We start from the raw sequence: 27,076 nt of genomic DNA, 5'->3' as shown, positions 1-27,076 counted from the left end.
TTCATTTTTTTGTTGCTTTCTCCCTTTCATTCTTAATTTTCTTTTTTTCTTTCTTTCTTTCTTTCTTTCTTTCTTTCTTTCTTTCTTTCTTTCTTTCTTTCTTTCTTTCTTTCTTTCTTTCTTTCTTTCTTTCTTTCTTTCTTTTCTCTCTTTATTTTTCTATTTCTTTCTTCCTATGATTATTTCTTTCTTTCCTTTCCTTTAATTTTTTATTTACTTTCTCCATTCTTTCAATCTTAACTTTCTTTCTTTCTTCCTTACTTTCTTTCCTTCCTTTTTTCCTTTCATTTTTTCGTTGCTTTCTCCCTTTCATTCTTAATTTTCTTTTTTTCTTTCTTTCTTTCTTTCTTTCTTTCTTTCTTTCTTTCTTTCTTTCTTTCTTTCTTTCTTTCTTTATGTCTTTCTTTATGTCTTTCTTTGTCTTTCTTTATGTCTTTCTTTATGTCTTACTTTCTTTGTCTTTCTTTCTTTCTTTCTTTCTTTCTTTCTTTCTTTCTTTCTTTCTTCCTTTCTTTCTTTCTTTTCTCTCTTTATTTTTCTATTTCTTTCTTCCTATGATTATTTCTTTCTTTCCTTTCCTTTAATTTTTTATTTACTTTCTCCATTCTTTCAATCTTAACTTTCTTTCTTCCTTACTTTCTTTCCTTCCTTTTTTCCTTTCATTTTTTTTGTTGCTTTCTCCCTTTCATTCTTAATTTTCTTTTTTTCTTTCTTTCTTTCTTTCTTTCTTTCTTTCTTTCTTTCTTTCTTTCTTTCTTTCTTTCTTTCTTTCTTTATGTCTTTATGTCTTTCTTTATGTCTTTCTTTATGTCTTTCTTTATGTCTTACTTTCTTTGTCTTTCTTTCTTTCTTTCTTTCTTTCTTTCTTTTCTCTTTTTATTTTTCTATTTCTTTCTTCCTATGATTATTTCTTTCTTTCCTTTCCTTTAATTTTTTATTTACTTTCTCCATTCTTTCAATCTTAACTTTCTTTCTTTCTTCCTTACTTTCTTTCCTTCCTTTTTTCCTTTCATTTTTTCGTAGCTTTCTTCCTTTCATTCTTAATTTTCTTTCTTTCTTTCTTTCTTTCTTTCTTTCTTTCTTTTTTATCTATCATTTCTGTCTTTCTTTCTTTCTTTTTTTATTTCTTTCTTTTTCTTTCTTTATATCTCTTTCTTTCTGTCTTTCTTTTTTCTCTGTCTGTCTTTCTCTTTCTTTCTCTTTCTTTCTTTTTCCTTTTTTCTTTGCTTTCTTTCATTCTTATTTTTTTCTCTTTCTATCTCTCTTTATTTTCTCTTATTTCTTTTTCTTTCTTACTTTCTCTATTTCTTTCTCTTTTTTCTTTCTCTCTTTTTACTTTCTTTTTCTTCATTTCTTGTGTTTATAATTCTAGTTAGTGCTTTATTCACTTATCTGTTTATCTTTTATTTATTGTTAAACTATTCAAATCATAAGTTCAGTAACTTTTTATATTGTTCAAAATGCAACCAACTAATATAACTCCAGCATGTTATATTTGATTACTTCTCCTTTATTATCTGGTCATATGAATGTTCACATCAATTAGAGTGCCTTCAGATTGTTTGATGTTCCATCTTCAGATTGAACAGAGTGCTGGTCAAGATCTGCGTCTTTCCTCCACTGCATTGCAGCAAAGCTTAGAGAGCAGAGTGTTATGAAAATTTTAGTCATAGCTGATCCCTGATTAAAGGAAGGAGAGGAAGACAGCACTCGTTTATCAGTATTCATCTCACCCTCACATGCAGTCACAAGAAAGGGCTATTTGATCACTTTGTATCATCCATCACACTAAGAGAGCAATGTTACCCTGTTACATCAAGATGAACAAAGTACACGCGCCTCCTTTTTTGTGGTCCCATGACACTGACTTCCTGCCATCCTCAGGGGTGTTTAAAGATCCCCTTTCTTGTGGCCGCATCAGTTTTTAAACAGTCTGCATGTAATCCACTGAAAGTGTTTCATCATCTGGACGATAATCTGATGCATTAACATTCAAATCACACTACAGAGTGGATCCTTAAATTGTGCTGCAGAACCTCTGTCCACTGAGCATTCATTAACTTTGCATTTAGATTACAAGGATGAGAGAGAAAAGAAAACCAACATTTGTGTGGTAGAATCTCATGGTGGAATCTTTCACGCCTTCAAACAGCTCTGTAGTTTCCTAAATTAACAAAAGGTCAAACTGAACAAAACTATTATACTAACATTTTTATTTGGATTGATTGGATTCGTTCATCATTTATTTATTCCTTTTAATATATTATTATAATTATTTTTAAATTAATGTCAACAGAGTTTGGTCCGTTGTTGACAGAGAGTGATCCGAAAACAGAAAATATTTGGTAAGTGGCAGTTCCGTGGGTGCAAATGCCTTGTTGATGCCAGAGGAGAATGGCCAGACTGGTTAAAGCTGATAGAAAGGCAATAGTAAGTCAAATAACCACTCGTTACAACCGAGGTATGCAGAAGAGGATCTCTGAATGCACAAAACATCCAACCTTGAGGTGGATGGACTACAGCAGCAGAAGACCACACCGGGCTCCACCTCTGTCAGCTAAGAACAGGAAACTGAGGCTACAATTCGCACAGGCTTACCAAAACTGGACAATATAAGATTGGAAAAACGTTGCCTGGTCTGATGAGTCTCGATTTCTGCTGCGACTTTTGGATGGTAGGGTCAGAATTTGGCGTCATTAACAAGAAAGCAAGGATCTATCCTGCCTTGTATCAGTGGTTCAGGCTGGTGGTGGTGGTGTAATGGTGTGGGTGATGTTTTCTTGGCACACTTTGGGCCCATTAGTACTAATTGAGCATTGTGTTTACACTACAGCAGAAAAGCGGGTCCAACCCGGTACCAGTAAGGTGTACCCAATAAAATGGCCAATGAGTTTACATACTGTATTAATGTTAAAATTAAACGACATACTTATACTTTTTAAAACGCATAAGACAAATAGCTGGTGCCTCCAGCCTATTAGTGTTGTTATGCCATCATATTTAATTAAATGACATATTTTAGACCTGACATTTACAGTTCAGCTGATTGGTGCAAAGCATTCTGTGGTACCGTGAGCAGAGACTGCAGAAATCACTTTACCTGAAGGCAAGTATGACAGTAGTTTGACTATATTTAATTGAGTTGCTTGTAGCTTCCTCAATATAACACCCAATCTAGGTGTTAATTGCACTCTGAATGGTGAGTTTCTGCTGAATATTTTAACCTGAAATGAAGTCGTCACCTGCAGAATGGCCCACGGTGCCTTGCTGATTGACAGTAATGCAGTACACTGGAGGACAAGGGGATACGGTCACATAATCTTCCATTGGTTTTCTTGACCTTTCTTGGTGTGGTTCTGCTGTGCTGCAGTGGTATAACAGGGCAGATGGGTAGGAGACGATTGAAAACCTGTTCAGAGAGATGGCCTGTGGCAGGACTAGAGGGATTGACTTTAACAAGGACCTTTAAACATTGGGGTTTCAAGGCAGCCAAGAGCCAAATGTGAGTAAATACTGGCTTTGGTGAGTAAATAAAATGTCAGTTTGCCAGAAATTATGAAGAACTGTAACTATTATGGTTTAGTTTAAAGTCTCTGCGCAGTGATGCTTGACATATTAAAGGGAGATTCTACCTAAAAATGTCAATTTTATGTCATTTTACTTGCCCTCTGGTCATCGCTTTTTTTGTTTGTTTGATTGGATTGGTCATCCCTTTTTTTTTTTTTTTTTTTTTGATGAAACAGTAGTCTTTTGTGATTCATAAAATTCAAGTCAACAACTATGTGCATTCTGCATTTTGAGAGTAGAAAGACAAAACACACAGGCAAAGGTAAATTAATACATTCTATACTTTCTGATAATACATTGGGGTCTTGTATCATCAGCAACTGGACTGGCACGGTTTCAATTTACTAGAACTTCTGTGTTAAGCTGCTTTGACACCATCTACATTGTAAAAGCGCTTTAGAAATATAGATAAATTAAATTTAATTGTTAGACAAAACAATTATTCTGTGCAAGAAACTGTCATAAAATGACTATTAATCCACATTAGGGTTGTAGTGAGATTAATCGAATGCAATTTTCATCCACAGTTTGTCGATAAAGCTGGTTCTTATTGATCTTAGGGTGCTTTCACACTTCCAGATCCATTGTTTTTTTCACATATGCCAAATGAACTGCACTAACGGGGGAAATAAGACAGGTTCTGAAACAAACATCTAGGTGTGAAAGCACCATTAAAAGTCTTAAAATGACCTTAAAGATCCACTGAAACATTGTGCTGGAGGTATTAAATCATTTTAAACGGGTCTTAATTTTTCCATGTCCATGAAAAGCTTTACCCAATAGGGCCAACACCTATCCAATCACCAACAATATGTTTTACCCAATGTTTATTTCTTAACTATTTGTACAATATGCTTTTATTATCTTCCTTACATTAACATTTGTTAAGGGTTTTTAAGGTTTTAACTTGGCCATTAAAAAAAATCCTTAGCATATTTAGTCATGTGTAAGTGAGAAGTTTCATTCATAATGGTCTTCTAAAGGAATTAAAGTCTTCTATGTGGATAAGATGGAGCAGAATTTAGTACATAGTAGAGGTCTGCACTAGACTGTTTTTATAGTCCCACTCCTGCGAGGTTTTTGTTTTTGCATCTGACCGCTACCACTGTATATTCAGTCTTTGTTCACCTGATGCCCACTTAGAATGATTTTCTACCTGACCCCACCGTTTTCGCTAAATTTAGATCTGGTTACCACAATATCACATTTAAATTGAGTACTACCAAAAGAGGGAGATAACAGATAAAGATGTAGCTTGTGCAAAGATTGTAGGCTAAATGTCTGTTTTGTTTGCCCCTTTGTTATAAGACATGAGTGCCGTCTTGACTGCTAAAGGGTGAAACTTTGAGGTCTTATCACATCGCGTAAAGTTTTTTTTTTTTTTTTTTTTTTTTCATTTGCATCTGTGGCGCTTTAAAAAAGACTCCCATACATCAGACTTGCCTGATGTGGGTTTCCTTACAGTGAACTGACCGTTTTCTTATGCAAGCTGAACAATTTATTGGAAGTTTATAACAATTTATTCCTGCCCTGCAAAAAATCTTGTTGGGTCCCACAGAATGCAGACTTCCACGACAGAGCCATAGTATACAGAGAAATTACACAACATCGCACTCGAAATTGATTTTGGTAGCTTTTTGCACCACTACCCAGTGAACTATGGCTCTGTGCAGTAAATCATGCATGTGAAAAGATCACATAAAAAATAACACACTGCTTTTAGAATAAATATGGCAGTTTTGAAAGAAACCTACTAATTTCTCTTCAAATAAAAGAGTTGGTAAAATAAAGTATGGTATACATACATATTTATAGTGGTTAAATTTGCACCATTTTTGCTGCGATTATGGATCATTCTGGCAGTCATTTTGACTGATTTTACACATTCTTGACCATATTTTGGACCACAGAATCTATACAAGCAGGTATTGATTTTACAGACTGAACACGGAGGGATTTAATGAGTGTACAGTTGTTGATGTGCAAGTAATGTTCAATATGTTAATCCAAGCCTCACCGTGCCTAAAATTCATTACGAGCCTCATGCTCTGCTTGGCTTGAGAAAACAATCAGAGCCACAGAAGGAGAAAAAAACAACAACCTTTTTTTGTGTGTGTGTGTGAGTCCAGCACTGATGAGTTAGTTTGCATGGAGATTAGGTAGGTTTCACTCCAGAGATTATGAATTATGAAGCATGGAAATATTAAAACGTGTCTTGTCTTGTAACTTGCCCGACACCCCTCTGTGGTGCCAATGGAGATGTAATTGCTAACCCTGTTTGGTTACATCCCATCAGTTCTATTGCCAATAAACCACCTATGCCAGGTGATAAAATAATTGCTTGGCTGTAAGAGGTGGTTTCGGTTCATGGGAGTTTAGTATGCAGTACTTGCCATCCTGTTTGACAAGTGAATTTAAATGCTTTTAAATTAAACTTTTTAAATGTCTATAATCTTTGCAGGGTTTTTCAAATTTTTTTTTGGTTGTTACTTAATTAATTTTACAATTAGGGTTTAGTCAGCATTAAGCATTCAATTATGTTTACTTTCCACCATTTCCAACCAAAGACAGGTGACAGATGGAAGTCACACGCTTTCAGTAGAGTAATACAGGAGCTGCATTAAGTTTTGACAATGTTTGCATGCAAATTGTTCAGATCCAGTTCATGCAACTTCTTGCTGTAAGGTGACAGCGCTACCCACTGCACCACTGTGCCGCCACAACAAGCATTAAAATTGATAATAATAGATGGTGTTAGCTACATATGAAATGAGATGGGATTCATTTTTTAAGCATAAATTGAAAAAAAATGGAAATATTAATTTAAGTGTAATGTAGTACCTACCTGGGCGAGGCAGTGGCGCAGTAGGTAGTGCTGTCGCCTCACAGCAAGAAGGTCGCTGGTTCGAACCTCGGCTCAGTTGGCGTTTCTGTGTGGAATTTGCATGTTCTCCCTGCCTTCGTTTGGGTTTCCTCCGGGTGCTCTGGTTTCCCCCACAGTCCAAAGACATGCGGTACAGGTGAATTGGGTAGGCTAAATTGTCCGTAATGTATGAGTGTGTGTGTGAATGTGTGTGTGGATGTTTCCCAGAGATGGGTTGCGGCTGGAAGGGTTACGTAAAAACTTGCTGGATAAGTTGGCGGTTCTTTCCGCTGTGGTGACCCCGGATTAATAAAGGGACTAAGCCGACAAGAAAATGAATGAATGAATAGTACCTACTTACATGAGTAGTGGGCGATTTTGCACACCGCCATAGACTTCTATAGCAGAGAAAAATAAACATGGAAGCCAATAGGCACAAAAAGCAAGCATTTTTCAAAATATCTTCTTCAGGTTTTTAACAGAAGAAACTCATAAAGGTTTAAAACCACATGAAGGAGAATAAATGATATTTGAGTGAACAATCCCTTTAACTAGCCCTAGAAAGTCCACACTGATCACACATCTCCTGAAAAGTTAAAATCTCAACCTAATGATTCCCAAACTCCTCAGTAAAAAGCTTCATACAAGCATACGTTGTGCTGGTGATGTTCTTGCCTATTTAATAAGCTGTTATTTAATTTAAGCTAGTAAATGAAGAACCATACTGTAGGCACGGGGGAAATTGCGAACAAACAGAGAGGAATGTTGAACAACTTCACTTTTGCTTTTGATCTTCCCTGCTGGGGAAGAAAATGCTGTTACGGGGAAATCACCGAGAGCTCTCAACGTGATGAAGAAACTTAATCTTCGTCAGTTTTCCAGCTGCATCGCGCGCACAGATGTACGTGTACGCAAGCATACACGCTCGTGTCCTCATTCGCACCTGTCCGTGGGTTACCTGGATCCTCCACATCCAAGTATTATCTCCATAGTTGTTCTAATAACTTTCAAATGACTTTTAAACAAATCCCTCCACCAGCCGCCCACCGTGGCTCCTTTAATGAATTATTTTCCTCGTCTGCGTGCAGGGCCAGTCCCTCAAGTCTATTGATAGCTGGTGGCAACGGAGATTTTCATTAAACCCTTATTAGCATTGACCCTACGATACATGTTGGGCGACTCTTCTTGGGGACTGTTCTGCTGACTCGAGGGATGGCTGAAGGCTTTTGGCACTCTCGCTCCAATTTATTGATGTCTAACGAGGCTGTTGAGCAACTCTGGCAGGGCTTTAAGTATTCGTTTTTTCTTCTGGAGCATTGAAGGTTTTGTCAGATGTGGAACAGTGGAGCCTCTTGTTGATGGCGAATGCAAATCGATGCCTTAACGCTTTCGCTTATGCAGCATTTGTTGCTTCTGATACGTGTTCTCGTGTTTTCTGACAGCATTTTGAGTGTTAATGGCTGTGATGAAAATGAGGTGTGATTTATTGTTTAAGCATCAATTGAAAAAATGGAAATACAAATTTAAGCAAAATAACTTGTAAAAAGTAATAAAGTGATGAATATTTTAAAAAGACTAAGAAAATTGGCTAAATCCTATTAAGATTTTTTTTATAAATGAAATGTAAAAAATAAATTATAGTTTAAAATAGTACAATTAATATTAAAATAATAATAGTATTAACTACTTATGAACTGAAGTGTGATTCATTCTTTAAGCATTAATGGAAAAATAAATTAAATAAAAATAACTTGTAAAAAGTAATAAAATAATAGGGCTGTACAATTCTGGCTTAAATGAGAATAATGATTTTCGGTAACACTTTATTATAACTAAACACTACAAACCATTTATTAAGCAAGCAAATAGTGAGTTTATTAACTGTTAAGCAGGAACTCTACTTTAATAAATGTTAGTAAGCAGTTTATAACTGCAGATACAAATGCTGTATTCTTGACTTATAAGCACATTTATAATGTGCTTAATAATTATACTTTAATTGTTAATTAATTATTTTTCATTACTAAATAAAGTATTGCATTATTTACAAGCCAGTTATTTAAGCATAGTTGGTTGTTTTTGAAGATCATTTAGAATGAGTTAGTAACTGATTAATAAACTATTGAAATTAACATTTATAATTCTTATTATTCAGGCATATACTAATAGTTCATTTGTATGTTAATAAATGTTTTATTAACTCAACTTCATCCAGTTTTGTGACCTAATCTAAAGTGAGGACTATGCTTTATAAATCCCTTATAACTGACAATTGAAGGCTCAGTTAAATTTTAAACAAGAAAAAAGAGCATAAACAACATTATTCATTTCTATTCGTTTGAAGATACACAAATTAAACTGTACTTCAAATAAAAAATAAATCTTAGCAACCAAAATTACTGTACAGTGTGTATCTTATTATATTGTTAAATTATTATATTGTTGTTATTGTTTTATCTGATTTTATGTCGTATTTTGACAATCCTGTTGTTCAGCAATATTTAAACTTTACAGTAATTTTACTTTTTTAGATAAGATTGCAATGATTATTGTTTATTTGATACCAAGCCTTTAATTGTCATTTATAGGGGATTTAAAAAGCATAAATAGTCCTCACTTTAGGTCACAAAACTGCATGAAGTTGACTTACTAAAGCATTTATTAACATAGAAATTAACTAATAGTTTATGCCTGAATAATAAGATATATAAATGTTGAATATAATAGTTTATTAATCATTTACTAACTCATTCTGAATTATCGTAAAAACCATTGACTACTCTTAAATACAACTGGTTTGTAAATAATACAATATTTCATTTAGTAATAAAAAATAAAACATTAACAAAGTATAAAAGTACAATTATTATGCACATTATACATGTGGTTGTAAGTCAAGAATGCAGCATTTGTAGCTGCAGTTATAAACTGCTTACTAATGTTTTTTAATGTAGAGTTAATGCCTAACAGATAATTAATTTACTAGATGCTAATGCTTAATAAATGATTCATAGTGTGTAGTTATTATAAAGTGTTATCTGATTTTTTTCATGATTCTGTAGAGGTAAAATAAAGGTTAATAAGAGTAGGCTGTTTTTATTGTTATTTCTCAAACATATGGTAAAACAACAATCATAATATTAAGCCTATGTGTGGGTCTACTGTTGGTTAAAATGCTCAGTTTTATATAGACAGTTTATATAGACAATTTTATATTGTACGGTGGACTTGAATAGACTTTAGACTTGTCCTGGTTGTTAATTCACAGTAAATTGATGACATCAAAATACAACTATTAGATATTCTGAAGTAGAATTATTATGTTTGAGGCATGGGCTTGTCATTTGTCATTGACAACATTATTAGACCATTTTTTTCCACTGATAAAATATTTAACATTACAAGTTGTTATAGAGTAGTTATACTAACACTGTTAAACGTTTATTTTCATTCACTACACATTGTGGTCGCTTTAAAGGAAAAAACATCAAATGCTTGTTGTAATCATAACTCTAAATTGCGATATGCGATATAAACGCTTTCGGTTTCATTTGTACTGCCCGAGTGTGGTTCATGGCTGTTGTCACTTTAAGAAAAAAAAAAAAAAAAAAAAACAAGCAAACATGGAAATCATTAAAATAAAAAACACACATACGATGGGAAAAAAATGCTGGCTCTTAAAAAGGATTCAGTCAGTGTTTTCAGTTTGTAATCTAAATTTTTCCTTAATTGAAAATTATCTAGGGCAGGACTATTAATTTTGTTCTTTTTATTTAGGTTATTCTTTATTTCTATGCTGTTTGAAACTCTGCAGGAGCGTGAAGATTTTCTGTTTATGTTCTGTTGTTAATATGTTCGCATGTTAAAATAAATCAGTATTTTAAAATGCATTATTTAACATGTCAGACACAAAATAGACATGTCAACAATTATTTTAAATTAAATAATATCATCTGACCAGTTAACCGTTAATTTTCAGTTAACGAGCAGCGGTTTTAGGTTGGCAAAATTTACCATAATGACCATTCCTAATCACGGTTAATCTCTGCCCAGGCCTAGTAATAACGAATGAAACAATAGCATATAGTAAATACGAAAACAATTGAAACCATTAAAACTAGAATTCACTCATCCTGAAGATTAGTTCAGTGTGATTATTCAAAAGTGACCATTACATGCCGACAAAGACAAACTTGACTGTTTAAACTCCATCAATATGTGTTGTGTCCAAAGAAACAATTAGTTTGTTCGATACCAAGACCTTAATAAAAAGCTATTGATTTGGTATTGACAGTGCCCATGACCCAAGGCCCTTTTAGCTTGTTCTTGAAGTGAAGGATCTGCAACTTTCTGTGCTCATGAAATTCTTTCCTCTTGTAGATATGTGGATGATGTCATATCCAGAATTGGCCGAATGTTTCCAGACATGTCAATCGAGCTTTTCCGACCGAACGGGACATCAGCGGTTCTATTGGTGAGTTGTTAAAGTACTACAAAAATCAATTCATGGATTTTTTTTTTCTATATTGTGACGATTTGTCTCTTTTCCGAGGCAAAATGACAAGTTTTTTTTTTTGTTTGTTTGTTTGTTTAAATTAATTGGCTTGGTTTTTTTAGCCATTGTGTTGTGCTTTCCCTTGTGGTCTTCCATCCCCAGGTACTGACTGCACTCAGTCCTGCTTATTTTCAGTGGACGATCATGTTGCTGGAAAAAATTGGTTGGAAATCAGTCATAATGCTGTAATATCCAAAAATCTTGGACATTTTGATCTTTTTTTTTGTGCCATGGGTTTTTGGCTTATTTCTTTTAGCACAGGATTTTCATTTGACTGATGACTGATCATATTCATGAGTGAAAAAAGATTAAATACAGTTATGGGTGATTGATTCCTGTCAGAGCAAAGTCAATCAATTTTAGGCCAGTTGGATAGCAGTAAAGGAGCTTCGTGTAAGAAATGCATATATTGTGATCACTTCTTTGTATTTGTTTCTTGGCAAATGAGTGAATAGGTCATGAAACGCTTATATATTACATGTGAGTGCATGAGCATCAATAGTAAGTTGCTGGCTGTAGTTCACTTAACTAAGTCTGTCTAACTTTACCAATTTAACTAGCTAACTAGCTATATAGACTTTTGTTTTGAAAGAGTAAAAATGTAAGACATGAAAACCTGCTAAGCAAGCGTATTTTAAAGCTCTAACAATTTTTAAAAGAGTTAAGTGTATTTTGTTTTGCGAGATTTTGGATGTGGCGAAAAATACAATCATTTCAATGTGTATTTTCAATTAATTTTAATTAGGGCTGGACAATAAATAATTTCAGCATTGATATCACAATGTCTGCAATAGTCGCAGGATCTGGAATGTTGAGTTTATATGTTGGGGTTATAGTTGATTACAGTTGACAGCCGCCACAGAGATTTTTGGAGTAACTGCAGAATTGAATCATGATGAACACTGAAAGTTTTTAAGGCCTTTGACATTGTTAGCAGTCAAGCACATGCAATTAAACCATTTGTATATTTAATAAAGATTAATTTTATTGAAATATTTTTACAGTGAAGACTGCACAGTGATTTTACATTTGATTATTTCATTTCTGTACTTGACTCCCCATAAAAAGTATTAAGCACTGTCTATTTCACTTTTATATTTGCTCTATTTTATTTATTGTTTCTGTTTTATTTAGTTTCTTTTATTTTATCCATGATTCACTTACGAATGGGCAGCACAGTGGCTCAGTGGTTAGCACTGTCACCTTACAGCAAGAAGATCACTGCTTTGAGTCCGGCCTGGACCAGTTGGCATTTCTGTCTGGAGTTTGCATGTTCTCCCCGTGCTCGTGTGGGTTTCCTCTGGGTGTTTTAGTATCCCCCACAGTCCAAAGACATGCGCTAAAGGTGAATTGGGTAAAACAAAAATTATCCGCAGTAAATGAACTCCACATCCACTGCATAAAACATATGCCGGTTGATATGCTAAATAGTTTGCGGTTCATTCTGCTGTGGTGACCCTTGATAAATAAGGGCTGAATTAATGAATCACGTACAGTGTCATCCCAATCTTCTTTTCAAATGTATATTGTAGAAAAACAAAATATTGCAGTGTCATATATTTCCAATATCGTGCAGCCCTAATTTTAATCTTTATGGCAATTAGATGTAAACTAATAAAACATGTGGTATACGTTTGCCTTCAAAAATTCTAAGAAAACTAAAGCACTTCACATCAGGCCGTTGTTTTGGATTAATAAAGCTGAAATGATGTGATGCGTACCCGAAACAAACTTTTGCCAACATCGCAATGATGTCACATTCGTCGCCAACCCAAGCGAAGTTGCGGAAAAGACTCAAGTATAAATCAATCTTTAAGTCCACATGAACTGGAAGTTGTGACCATTTTGTTGTTGTTGTTGTTTTCGTATTGTGACGCAGTTGCTACAGGCCGTGGCTTGTTTTTTTCTACTGTGAGCTGATTGGGTGTATGAAACTAGGCATTTCATTCAGAAAGATCATAAGATAGGTTTTAGAAGAGTTAATACAACCTAACAGACACCCCCTCCTCACCATCATTTCTGTTTGTTGTCAAAACTGACATTTGGAGGGTCGTGGTTAATATAGCCACCCCAATACATCAGACCGACATAATCAGAGCATTTAAATAAAAGCAAACAGGAAGTGCATTTTCAGACTTCAAATAAACATTACATGGGCAAACTGTATTTTTTCTTAATGACATGCACAGATTTAATTTGTACTTTTAAAAATGTTTGTGTTTTCAGAGTCATTAATGTAGCAGGATAGCAAAAACAGTGAACCCATGTAGAAGTTTCTTCTGACTAATGTTGTCTTGGAGTGAACGGTGGAGGAGAGCTGGATGCCCTTGTTCTCTCTGTTGACTGCTCTGTCAGTCTCCTTGTGAGTCGTCCCAGAGAACATCCCTGAGGGACCAAGATTGTTGACTTTTTGAGGACTTTCCTTCACACTAGCAAAGTTTTGCAAAGGGTGTACACATGAGTTCACATCGGTAGTAGAATTTCTTGGGCACGATTTTTAAAGTTCTTTGCTAATAACAGATGGATTATTTCAGTTTATTATCTGTTTAAGCTAATTAGTAGATGTGTGTTTTAGGATGACTGAGGCTTGTTGCACCGATAATGGGAATTAACATCAGTTATTACTGCTGTTGATTGCCTAAAATGTTCCTGTGTTCCGGACAGTATTGATTTTCATTGTTCCCTCGGCACTTTGCCATTCATTTAAATGGTTTGACGCGTTCTTTAGGGTTGCTTGTTAGCAAGCTGATGTTATGTCAGAGTCTCTGGGGCTCTATGTGTTCAAATAATAATGATCGTTTTAATTCTATTATTCAGCAGTACAGAATGTTAATGTCAAACAGTTAAAAACTATGAAAACTTTTAGAGTCTGAATGTACTGAAAGACTTTGACTCATTTCCAATGAAATGGAATATTTAGTAGGGGCGGGGTTTTAATCCTCTTCTCTTTCACTTGCAGCAAAATAATGGTTTGAGGGGCGTGGCTGAGCATGTTTCACCCAAGCCGTCAATTAAAGTATATGTGAAAAAGAAAACTGATTTTCTACAAATGAAGCATGAACACACATTGCTTTGCGCTTCATAAATACAACCAAACCTTAAAAATACACTCTGGACCACCGGTTTAAAGGGCTTTCGGGCATCTCAGATCCCAAACAGATCATGAAGCGCTTTCTCTTTTAGATTGTTTTATGAAAGCAATTTGTGCAAAATTGACAAATTTATCTTTATCTCAATCATTTTATTTATTTATTTATTTTTTAAATGATATCTTAATATTACTTAATCATTATGTCATTAGGTGGCTGCATATTCTTGTCCTAACAAGTGATTCGCTGAATTATTCATTCAAAGGTTTTATTAAAAACAGCAGATTTGTTTAAAAACAAAGCAAATTCCCATTTTTATAAATGGTTTATTGAATCATTAGCCCACTTTGTATGTTTAAAAACCGGTTCATTCAACAGTCAATTTAGGATTTTATTGATTTATTTTTGGATAGACAAAAAAGCCTATAGTCTAACTCTCTTAGTTTTAACTTAGTTAAAAATAAATGTGTTTGTATGTATTTAAAAATTGTAAAGGTTACCATATTTATATTGGTATATAAATAACAATTTGGTATGAGTAATAAAAGAACTTTATACAATATGCCAGTAGTCACAAATTTGCATGTCTAAATTTGCCCAGTGTAACAGAGTCACAAAGATAATTTCCATCCGCCTCTGTCATCATCTTCGTGCTGTTAACAAGTGTGTTTTTTTCTTTCTATTTAGTCATGTCTCATCTCAGCTTTCTTGATCTGAAGTGATGCTTTCTTAGTAGCACACAAATTAGGTTCATGACACTCTCATGTAAACATCAAGATTTCTCAAAGGGTCATTTTTAGATTTTTTGTGAATGAAACACTTCATCAGATTCCTGGAAATGTTTTTTTTTCCTTCTAGTAGTGACGCATCAGTCTTGAATTTTCATTGCATGTTCCAGCTGTCGATCTTTTTTTCCACCAAACTGACAAATTTTGAAACCAATTTCTTTCTTATCTCTTGTATATATAATCAATTCAACATACTGCAACCTTAATGTTGAAAACACATGGAATTACAAAATGTAAATGAAAGTCAATATTTGTTACATTTATTAAAGCAATAAAAAAAAAAACATGGAATTAATAAAATCCGATTCTGATTTCTGGCCAGTTGATTGGTTGATATATATATATATATATATATATATATATATATATATATATATATATATATATATATATATATATATATATATATATATATATATATATATATATATATATATATAAAACTTTTACAATATTTTAAATCTGGACCGCAATACCTATTTCAACCACTAAGTGTTAATTTAACATATTTTAATGTGGAAAACATCACAGAATTGCAAAAATATGAGTAAATCTATATTTGTTACATTTATTAAAGCCATCACGAAAAACAACATGGAACTAATAAAATCAGATTGTGATTTCTTTCCAGTTGATTGGTTAATTTAAAAAAAAAACTTTGAATTTGTCGCAATACCTAGAACATCCTCTAGATGTCAATTCGACATACTGCAACTTTAATGTTGAAAACTTCACAGAATTACAAAAATATGAACGAAAGTCAATATTTGTTAAAGACGTGTACATTTCATAGTTTACCCATTTTTTAAGATTTAATACTTATTTAAGATTTAAGATTTGTACACAGCTCGCTGTTTTAGGGGTGTGTTGCTTCACATGAAAATTAGTTTTGACTTACCGCCCAACGTAACAAGGGAATAGAGGGTGGTTAGTTCACGCACACTGAATCAACTTTGACAACGGATGCGCTTCTCAGAGCCACGACACGGCACACTAGACGCAGACATTTGGATGTTATTTAAAATGAAACTTTTGAGATGGTGCTCTGGCGCGGCAGAAATACGAAGTGTCCCGAGTCAAGGCTGGGCGCCGCGGACTTGAATCGCTGTTGTGTGTACACTGATAGAAACCTGTGCTTAGTATTCTAAAATGCATGGCGCTTCTGGTGTAAAAGCAGGCAAGTTCGTTATTTTATTTCCAAAGGAGAGACGCGTACGTGAGGCAACGAGCTCGCACTTTCCAGCTGCACCTAGTTAAGATCACAGTTAGCTTCTGTGACCACGAGAAATGCAAACAACTGAAGTTTAAGGTAGACGCAATGAAAAGTACACATGTTTGCAAACCTACCTAAAGTTACAAACAATAATTGAATGTTGATCTTGTGTTGAGCCCAGTGAGCCTTACATCAAAAAATAGAGCAAGGGTGTTCCTTTAGTGACATCGCTTTGACTCACACGCTGAAAATGACGTACGTAAAACAACAAACTGAGGATATGGTGATGCGCGCCTGTCAATCAGTGTTGATGGGCAGGGGGACCACACTCCTACGTCAAGTTGCGGTCGATCTTAAAACCGTTCCAATGGGTTCACCGTTTTTATGTTGTTCAATTGAAAAAAAGAAAGAAAAAAAGGAGTGTGTGTGATTATATCACCCCAATATGATGGTCTATACACTATACTTACACACCTGTCTGTCCAAACAGCTTGAAAAGTAGATTTTTAACCATAGGTGCCCTTTAATTTATTTTAAAGCCATCTCAGAAAAAACCCATATGGAACTAAATACTATCCCATTCTGATTTTTGGCCTGTTGATTGGTTCATTTAAAAAAGAAAAAAAAACTTCTCCAATATTTTGAACTTGGACCGCAATACCTTGTTCAACCACTTGGTGTCAATTCAACATACTTTAATGTGTAAAAGATCACAGGATGGCAAATATATGAGCAGAAGTCTATATTTGTTACATTTATTAAAGCCATCTCTAAAAAAAAAATTACGACTGACGACATTCAGACATGTGAATTTTTAGTTAGTTGGGTTATTCACACATTTGAAACTTAATGTCCGATTTAGATTTCTGGCCTGTTAATTGGTGCATCTCTACCTTCTACCATAATGCTGTTTTTTGGGGGTCGGTTTGAATGATGACATTCAGAGATGATGCGAGTTGTCAGTTGGGTCATTCACGGCACACATCATACGCGTGTACCTCTGAGACTTGCTCTGACACTTCTCTGCTGCCGTCATGTCTTTTGGCATCGCTGACTGAGAGGAAAGAGAGACTGAGGGATCTTGGCCGCTGCGCCAGGAAGACTACAAATGCCCCTTCCACAGCAGTGGGAGTTCAGTGGTTCACACCCACAGGGCAGGCACTTCCAGATGGCCCAGTTGGCAGGCCGGAGTGATCCGTCACCGGAGGGGCTCAAACACTGCCAGGCCCTTCTTCAGACGCACTTCTCTAGGGCGCTCAACAAAGCATTCAGCAGGAAATGTACTCATTGTGATGGATGATGGATGTGTTATGAGAATGAAGATTAGAATTGTTAAGGAGAATTTAATTTTTTAATTTTTTTTATTTTATTTATTATTTCTGTGGTTGTAATCTCGATTTCAGATTTTTTTTTTTTTGAATATTTTAGAAATATTTTGAAATAGTTTTTATTTATTATTATTATTGTTTTATTTAGTTGATATTTTCCAAATGTTTTATTTTTCACCATATCCAATTCGTTTTTATTCTTTTTCTTTTCAGTTTAGTCCCTTTATTAATCAGGGGTCGCCAAAGCGTAATGAACCGCCAACTTAACCAGAATTTGTTTTGCTCTGCAGATGTCCTTCCAGCCGCAATCCTTCACTGGGAAACACCCATGCACTCTCATTCACACACATACACTATGGACGATTTAGCTTACCCAATTCACCTATAGTGCATGTCTTTGGACTTGTGGGGGAAACCGAAGCACCTAGAAGAAACCTACGCCAACACTGGGAAACATGCAAACCCCACATAGAAATGCCAACAGGCGACGCTATTTTTATTTATTGTTTGTTATTATTATTTTTATTTATTGCAATGAACATTTAAAGTGAATTTATTTTGTTTTTCGGGTTTTTTTTTCATTAATTATTTTGTTTTATTTTGCACTAAACATAAGTTTTTTTAAGTAATATTTTAAGTATATAATATTATATTTTGCTGTCGTTTACGTTTATCCAAGTCTGTTTTCATTTGCATTAAACCTCTTATCAAAACTTTTATCATTTTATTTATTTTATATTTTATACTTTCTTTAATATTCAACATTATTTTCCAAATATATACTATTTTAAATTCTTATTATTCAACTCTACTTTTTTACTCTACATTGCATTGAAAATCACATTTAAATATTTTATTTAAATTGGTTCATTCCACTGTAGCGACCCCTGATGAATAAAGAGACTAAGCCGAAGGAGAATGAATGAATGAATATCATAAGTGTAGTTAGAGTTTCTTTTTCTCTTTTGGCAATGATTTAAATGACGGTAAATGGATGAAAGAGTTAAAACACACACCAGGGTGTCCGCAGGGTCTTAAAAAGTATTAAAAATCGATAAATCAATTATGGGAAAATTAAGGCCCTTAAAAATGATTACAAAATTATAATTGCATTTTTACAATGTCTTAATTTTTTTTCAAGCCTGCATGCATATATTTATTTCCTTCTAATATTATCAATGGCATGCTTAATCCACGCGATTCGGGCCAGTGTCCGGCCAAGCTCCTCCATCCGTGTGATGTCACATAATTTGCGAAGGTGATGTGACGCTCTCCCAATGTAGTGAAACCAAGGAGCGAAACAGACGGCAAAATGGGAAAATGACGAAAGACAAAGACAACAGTGGCTGAAGCCTGTTGCTGAAAACAACCACATAATTTATTCTTTCAAGCTTCGTTTCTTTCGAGTTGTGCTTCATTGATTTATTTATCTACAACTGTTTATTAACAACTATTTGTTAAGTTAAAGGTTTGATACTGATTAAAACTTAAAGTGGCGATGAGGTCTTAAAATATTCTGAGAAGATCTTAAAGACTAAAAAGGTATTGAAATTACCTTTAGGATTCCTGCATATACCCTGACACACACACGCATCATGTTATGGTCCACATCTGCCATTTACAACAAGAGGCAATCAAGCTCTCTCGGCGGCAGTGCTGCATCTCTTTAAAATCACTTTGTAAAAACACAGAGCGCGTTGGCATTAATTGGGGCATGGGACGCCTCTCCACGGGCACATTCTGCCTAACAGCCTTGCCTGACCATAATTAGGGGATGTTAATTAGCGCAGAAAACACATCTTTCTCAGGCCCTCTACCTGCTTTTCCTGGCCCTATAATACCGCCAGCTTAACCTCACACCCCCGTTGCATGACACTTATTAACTGCAGATATGTTGTGTACGGTATCATACTCTATTTTTTTTAATCCAGTGGAGGATGCATTTCAGATCTTAAAAGCCACTTTTAAATGTGCTGCCACAAACTGCAGCTTGTCACTCCGGCAGCGTCCGGATCAAAGCCGGATGTGAACGTGAAGAGTCCCACAGGGCTCTGTCTGAGGCACCGATGAACATGGCGTATGGAAATGAACATGCGTATAGGCACTGCCACTGAAATGCTTTTAACTGCCTTCAGTAGAATATATAGGGCTTGTTTGAAGCCACTGAGCTGATGGTAGTGTGCAGTAGATTCTCTAATGTCACGCTTATTTCCACTTCTGCATCGCTACGTTTCTCTTCACTACTCCTCTACTTATTGTCTATTTTTTGTTTTTGGTTCTTTGCTGTTATACTTGATTTGTCTGATTGTTCATTCTCATTATTTTGCCGTCAAAAATCAGGGTTCATATGGTCCTGGAAAAGGATACTGTGGGTGATAAATGCTAATTTGTACTATTCTGAAAAAACACAAGCCAATATAACTAAAATATTCACACGGACTGCAAGATACTGTCTTAAAACAATTTTACAGATGTACAAATGAATATAACCTACGTAGATGGTCACATTTTTGATAGGCTGTAATAAATTTACCATGTGTACATAGACATTAGATGAGACAATAGGGGCTCTATTTTAACGATCTAGGCACAAAGTCTAAAGTGCAGGGTACAAAAGCATTAAGGGTGTGTCTGAATCCACTTTTAATATTTTAAGGACGAAAAAATATGCTCGGCGCCGTGACACAGGGTTGAGCTCATTCTCTTAATGAGTTTTGGGTGTGTTAAGAATAAGCCAATCAGAGTCTCATCTCCCAATCCCTTTAAGAGTCTGTTGCGTCGCACCATGGTGCATTCGCTTTTTACATCTCAGATTTTGTAAGTGATAAAACTGAATGCTTCATTGTGAAAAACTGTTAAACAGACCATCTGCAGTAAAAGGATAAAGAATGAGCCTCCTCCAATCAGCCTTTACTTTCACTTTCTCTTTCTTCCTTTGATGGATGAGAAACTTGTACACACAGACATCCATTAGCCTATGCGTAATTAATTTAGCTTAAGCGCAAATATTTGTTTCAAAACTATTTCTAAATTCAGTTCTAATTTCCAGCAAACGAATAAATAAACAATAATAACTAAGTGTGCTAAAAAAACTGGGTCATATCCAAAGACACATCCTATGCCCCATATGGTCTAAAACCTGACAGGTGGACAAATTTAAGCTTGTTTTTTAATAAAACAATTATAAATATGCATATAATAAATAATACTGCTAATAATAACATTTTACAAAATATTGCCATGTATTAACTAAACCTCTCTCTCCCCTCCCCCCACCCCCGAGATGAAGGCATGAAGGCAGTGATTTTTATATTTATGTAGAAAATAATAATTTTTGTAATATTTTATTCCTTTAATTCTTTTTCATTTGCAAAGATATTTGCATATTGCTGTACATCCTGAGTGTTTAAGCTATGTGTAAGCGAGGCGCACAACTAATGCACTCTGCGCTGGTTTAGACTTGCTTTCAGCTGATTTTTAGTTCCTCAAACTAGCAACGCCCCTTAACCTTAACAGACGTCTTTTCTAGACAGAAACACCCATGAGTCCACAAAGTGGTGCAAATGGATTTGCTATTGAAACAACTTGGCTTAAAACTGGAAAACTGAGGTTGCAATGATCTGAAAGTAGCAACACAATGGGGCAAACAGGTCTTACGCCTTATTGCGCCTTGTGTATGATAAGGCCCTAGGTCATGAATGTTTACCTGAAAGGTTTGTTGTCATGGAAAAGTCATGGAAAAGTCCTGAATGTAAAATATGTAAGAAATAAGGGAAATCATGTGATTATTCATATGTTGAGTAATGATGAGGCTGAAAATGTAGATTTAAATTACAGGAACAACGTTTTTTCAAAAACAACAACATTTTATTTGTTCGTTAATTTTTTTGCGGCTTAGTCCCTTTATTAATCTGGGGTCGAAATGAACCACCAACTTACCCAGCATAAGTTTTACGCAGGGCATGCCCTTCCAGCTGCAATCCATCACTGGGAAACACCTATACACTCTTGCATTCAGAATTATACACTACGGACAATTTAGCTTACCTAATTCACCTTTAGTGCATGTCTTTGGATTTGTGGGGGAAACCAGAGCACCTGGAGGAAACCCACGCGAACATGGGAAAAACAGGCAAACTCCACACAGAAATACCAACTGACTCAGCTGAGGCTCGAACCAGTGACCTTCTTGCTGTGAGGCGGTTGTGCTACCCACTGCCCCACCGTGCTGTACATTGACAGAAAATATTTATATTCATAAGAACATTTTGCAGGATATTTATTTTAGTATTTCTGATCTAATAAATGCATATGTGCACATAATATTGCTATAGTATCACTGTAACAAACCCTTTTTTTTTGTTTTAATTCACAAGGGAACGCAACATATAGAGCACACATAATCCAGTTTTGTCTTAACTAGTAAATTTATTACAACAAAATAATCAAACTAGTCATGTGTCATAACTAAGAAAGAATGAATAAAGAATCAAAACTCACATTCTCCAACAAATATCCAACTCTAACCCAAGACTAACTTAGGACTCTAGCCAACTCTAACCTAAGACTAACTTAGGACTCTAACCAACTCTAACCTAAGACTAACTTAGGACTCTAGCCAACTCTAACCTAAGACTAACTTAGGACTCTAGCCAACTCTAACCTAAGACTAACTTAGGAATCTAGCCAACTCTAACCTAAGACTTAAACAAGAAAAAAAGGCAGGAAATTTTAGAAAATTAATAAGCTTGATGGCTGTCAGGGAAGTCCCCTCTCTTTCGGCTGAACGTTGGTCCATATTTGCAATAGAGCAACTCGCCACAGGTGCGGAGAGGCGGACCTACCAGATTCCGGGAAACAAATAGTGAGTGACGTCATGACACACAAGCAGGCAACAGCGTAACAATTACTTTTATATTGATATTTTTATTATATTGATTGTCTTTTTCTATTATTATTTTATAATAAGTCATCCAAGGATTTGCATTAATCAAGAGTTTTTTTTTTGTTTTGTTTTTTTTTTAGAAAAAAAAACGTTTATTTGGTTAATAATGCTTTTTTAAATTGACCATAAAAATATTTATCATTTTAAATGCATTTCAAATAGCACTGTTTCTTAAAAACATCCTATTTTTCAAAGAATCCTGAAAAAAAAATCTTTTACACAACCATTTTCAGCATTAGTAATTAAATTTGTTGAGCACCAGATATTACATTAATTTTTTTTAGAAAAAATCAGCTTTGCAATTATATTAATAAGTTGGTTTTCATAAAACTTTTGTTAATTTTTCTGTATTTCTATTAATTAAATGCAGCTCTGAAAAGTTTAGACTAAATGCACTTTAAACACCCCAAACTTTACCTTGGTAATGTAATAGTATTGTCAAAATGTCCTTGGTCTGTTAAACATAATTTGGAAAATATTGAAAAAATAATTTGAAAAAATAGCAGGAGGTCTAATACCATCAAACCTTTCATCAAAGTAGACTTAAGACAATTAAATAACACCTTTTTTGATCCATTTCAAATGTTGACTACTGGATGTAGTTGACATCAGAGTTATTAGCCCTCCTCTGAATTATTTTTCTTTTTCAATTTTTTCCCAAGTAATGTTTAACAGACCACAGAATTTTTTCACAGTATTTCCTATATTGTTTTTTCTTCTTCAAAAAGTTGTATTTGTTTCATTTCAGCTAAAATAAAAGCAATTTTTAATATTTAAACCATTTTTTGGTTAATATTATTAGCCCCCCCCCCCCCCCCCCCTTTTTTAATTCTCTAAAGAATAAACCATTGTTATACAATGGTTTGCCTAATTACCCTAACTTCCCTAGTTAATTTACTTAACCTAGTTAAGCCTTTAAATGTAACTTAAAGCTGAATACTATTATCTTGAAAAATATCTATTAAATATTGTGTACTGTAATTATGGCAAAGATAAATGAAATTAGTCATGGTTTGGGGTTATATTCGGTGTGGGAGTGTGTGAGAGATCTGCAGAGTGGATGGCAACATCAACAGTCTGAGGTATCAAGACATTTGTGCTGCCCATTACATTACAAACCACAGGAGAGGGCAAATTATTCAGCAGGATAGCATTTCTTCTAAAAAAAAAAAAAAAACTCAAGGTGCTTCAGGATAGGCCAACCCAGTCACCAGATATGAACATTATTGAGCATGTCTGGGGTAAGATGGAGGAGGCATTGAAGATGAATTCAAGGAATCTTGATGAACTCTGTGAGTCCTGCAAGAACGCTTTCTTTGCCATTCCAGATGACTTTATTAATAAGTTATTCGAGTCATTGCAGAGATGTATGAATGCAGTCCTCCAACCTCATGGGAGTCATACAATATTACTTCTTTTTCCACTGCACCATGACTATATATTCATTCTATACATGACACATGTCATTCTATACTCTACTTTATTACTGTTAAGTGTCAAGACTTTTGTCTAAGCAAAGTCAGACCTTACTGTCCTAATCAAATCATTAAAAATCATGATCATATTTTATTTTGGTAAAATAAGCGTAATCTAGTGGCCTTTGCCTTTCATGTGAGCCACTTCTGATACTAAATTATCAACTAGAAGTCAATTTACTATTTGTTGTTCCTTAACACTTGAGGACAAGACTTTTGGTTGGTAGTGTATATAGTTTGCAGCCTTTGACTATTTTTTTGTGGATGGTTTAAAGAATGGACAACATGAGCGTCACAGCTCAGTTTGCAGAATGCACAGTCCAAGTCTCTCTCTCTGGCTGCTTGTTCTGTTGCTTCCTCGATCCACCTTGACTCAGTGGTTCTGGTTTGTCACCTCAACAGTTCACAGCACAGTCAAACAATATTTTGTTAATTGAATTTTAAAGTGACCTTGTTCCGCTATTGATCCGCATGCAAAATATTCCTTATGACTCAAGGTCGAAACCTTGAGGCCGTCGGAGGGCCGAGTGTAGAGTATTGACGTCTTTTTGACCTCCGATTGTAGGATTGTGCTGATGAGGACAGAAGCGTCTGGAGGTGGAGGGTCAGAGCTGGAAAACACCCTTCTTTGCACTCAGGGCTGTTGTGATGTGTCAGCTTGTTCTTCGTGTTTCTTGATGGTACAGTAAAGCTGCGGTGAAAGCTAATGAGCTGGACGCTCTCAGAGACCTCAGCAGTGACATTCAGATTTCCACCCGTTTCAAAATAGTGCAATTTGTGCTCCTCAAAATCTGTTGAACTGACAGTTTTCCCTAAAAACAGCTCCCCCCAGTGCTATTTGGAGTTCAGGGACAAGACTGTTAGGTGTCAAATGAGATGTCGCCTTTACACCTGCCATTAGCATGTGTTTTTTTTTTGTTTTTGTTTGTTTTTTGAAGTTGCAGTTGACCACACTGAAAGAGTTTAGATCATAGGTCTAAAACTGAATTCCTGGAAGGCCACAGCCCCAACTCTGATCAAACACAGCTGATCCAACTAAATAAGGTATTCAAGACTACTTTTAAACACCTTGACTAATTGAATCAGCTGTGTTCGAATAGGGTTGGAGCAAAACTGTGCCGAGCTGTGGCCATCCAGGAGTTGAGTTTGAGACTTATGGTTTAGATACTTTTCTGTCCACATTCATCTCTGTCAGATTAAATATCATTAACAGTCACGTTGACAAGGTGGTACATTTTCTGGCTCTGTTTGTCTCTCTTTGCCTTTGGGATCTGGTCAACTGTTTTAATGACCAATACACAGTTGAATCCACAAATGATTTGTTTCTTTAAACTACACTTGAAATCAATCGTTTCTTTTCTCAAATCCTCCCCACTTTTACCTAGTTTACTAGTTCTAGACCTGCTTCAACATACTTATCTGTAAGTATCAAACAAGTCTAAAGCAGTCAATTAGTTTGATTATATGTGTTTAATTAGGATAGTAGAACTGTGCAGAGCTATGGCCTGAGTTTGACACCTGTGCCGTACAAGGTGAGCTACTGAGCACACTGACCATGCCTGAAAGGTTGTCTATATGGAGATGGACTGGTTTTGGGATATTTGTTTGGTGTTGTGCAAATAATTGCACAAAAATAATCCTTTATTCATTGATATGTCACAGTAAATATCCTTAGTGTAAAAATGAACAAATTTTATTGGCATCATACCGATACAGTGTTAATTTTATTTAGAAACTGCAGTGAAGTTTAAATTGCAGTACATTTTTGCTGTTTCAAACATGTAGACTGATGCTCATATTTCCTATGAGCCTGTATTGCTTGCTTGTCATTCTTTAATTAATTGAATAATTATCATTTGCCATTCTGTAGAATAATATGTGATCAGATGCAACTAAACTAAAGAATATCCAGATATTGTTCAAATTTAAAAAGCATGTTAAAGACTGATGTGAAATGGAGCTGCATTTTACCCGGTTTCTGACAAAGTGCAAGCAAGGCATGTTTCAGAAATGAGCTGAAAAGCACACAGCAGAATGCTCCGACTGAACATCAAACTTATTTTAGTCTCAAGCTACTTGAATGAGGATCCGTTTTTCTCAAAGGGAAGGTCGTGCGGGGCAAGACGCTTGGCCGCGTTTTCGCCTGGCTGCTTTCCTTCCTTGTTTCGCAGCTGATTCGAGATCTCACTTGTTGCTTAGAAACTGTTTCTTTTTTGTCCAATCTCACAGTTTTTGCCACTTTTCCCTCCCTCCCGGCAGCCCACTCTCACTCCAAATAAAAAGTACCATCTGCCGCCGTTGCGATCCAGTCGGTCTGGGGATGCACTTAAGATCAGCTAATGAACCTTTTCCAGGACGGCCTGAACGTTTACCACACTCCAAGTCAACTTCTTTTCTTCAGTATTTATGCTCCTTTTGGCCCGGAGCCAGCTACTTACTTTCCCACTAGCTTCAATCTGAAAAGCAAGCCCAGAATAGCTATTGACGCTACAAACCGGCTTCACACTTCTGATTACGGCTAGAGATTTGGTGTTTTTTTTTTCTGTTTCTTTTTTTCATGAAATAAAGCGAAAGACAGAAGGAAAGTAAGAAAGAATGAAGGGAAGGATTTTTTTCACAACACTTTATTACAAAAATATGAATACATTATCTAAACAATTAACTCGCAAAAAATAAACAAATAAACAAAAATGGGAGCAAAAAAAATCATTTTCATACATTACATGAAGTCAAAAGAAGGAAGATTATCAATAGCTTTAAAAAAATTTTAATTAACAAGGATTTTTATTTGACAGAAGTTGACTTGCATTTCCTTCAATGTTTGGCTTTCTGGTACTGTATTCCGCCATTTTAGCTTGTTCAATTAAAAAATAATTAAGCTGACATTTAATGTTTTCTCTGAACATATTTAAACCCACTAGTAAATAATTGGAAAAGGTTTCTTTAAAAGGCACAACAAATTCTGTAAAAGAGTAAACAAAGGCTTACGTCTGGAACATTACATTAATGCATGAAATACAGTTTCTCTCTGCGAGCAAAAAAGGAAAGAAGGACAGAAAGGAATGTAGAAAATAATGACAAAGAAAGAAAGAAAACAAAAAGAAAAGAAAGTTGGGCAGAAAGAAGGAAAGAGAAAAAAATAATAAAATGAAAAGGAAAGAAATTTGGAAACAAAAAAGGATAGAAAGAAGGACAGAAAAGGAAGGGGTTACAGAAAAGAAGGAAAGAAAAAGAAAGAAAGAAAGAGAGTAAA

The 27,076-nt window shown here is 35.0% G+C and overlaps 1 protein-coding gene across 19 annotated transcripts in view; it reads left to right on the top strand.

Moving 5' to 3' along the window:
* Positions 1–27,076, top strand: part of med27 (mediator complex subunit 27) — a 241,308-nt gene that overhangs the window by 180,242 nt on the left and 33,990 nt on the right. For 18 of the 19 annotated variants that reach the window (XM_073909251.1, XM_073909248.1, XM_073909247.1 and 15 more), the window contains 1 exon segment: positions 10,811–10,904. In XM_073909251.1, the coding sequence (XP_073765352.1) occupies positions 10,811–10,904 (94 nt within the window). 19 annotated transcript variants of the gene reach the window in all.

Source organism: Danio rerio, chromosome 8 (assembly GCF_049306965.1).
Source record: "Danio rerio strain Tuebingen ecotype United States chromosome 8, GRCz12tu, whole genome shotgun sequence".
In the NCBI taxonomy this organism is placed as follows: Eukaryota; Metazoa; Chordata; class Actinopteri; order Cypriniformes; family Danionidae; genus Danio; species Danio rerio.
Note: the sequence above shows the minus strand (reverse complement) of the source record. Positions and strands in the feature narration are given on the sequence as shown.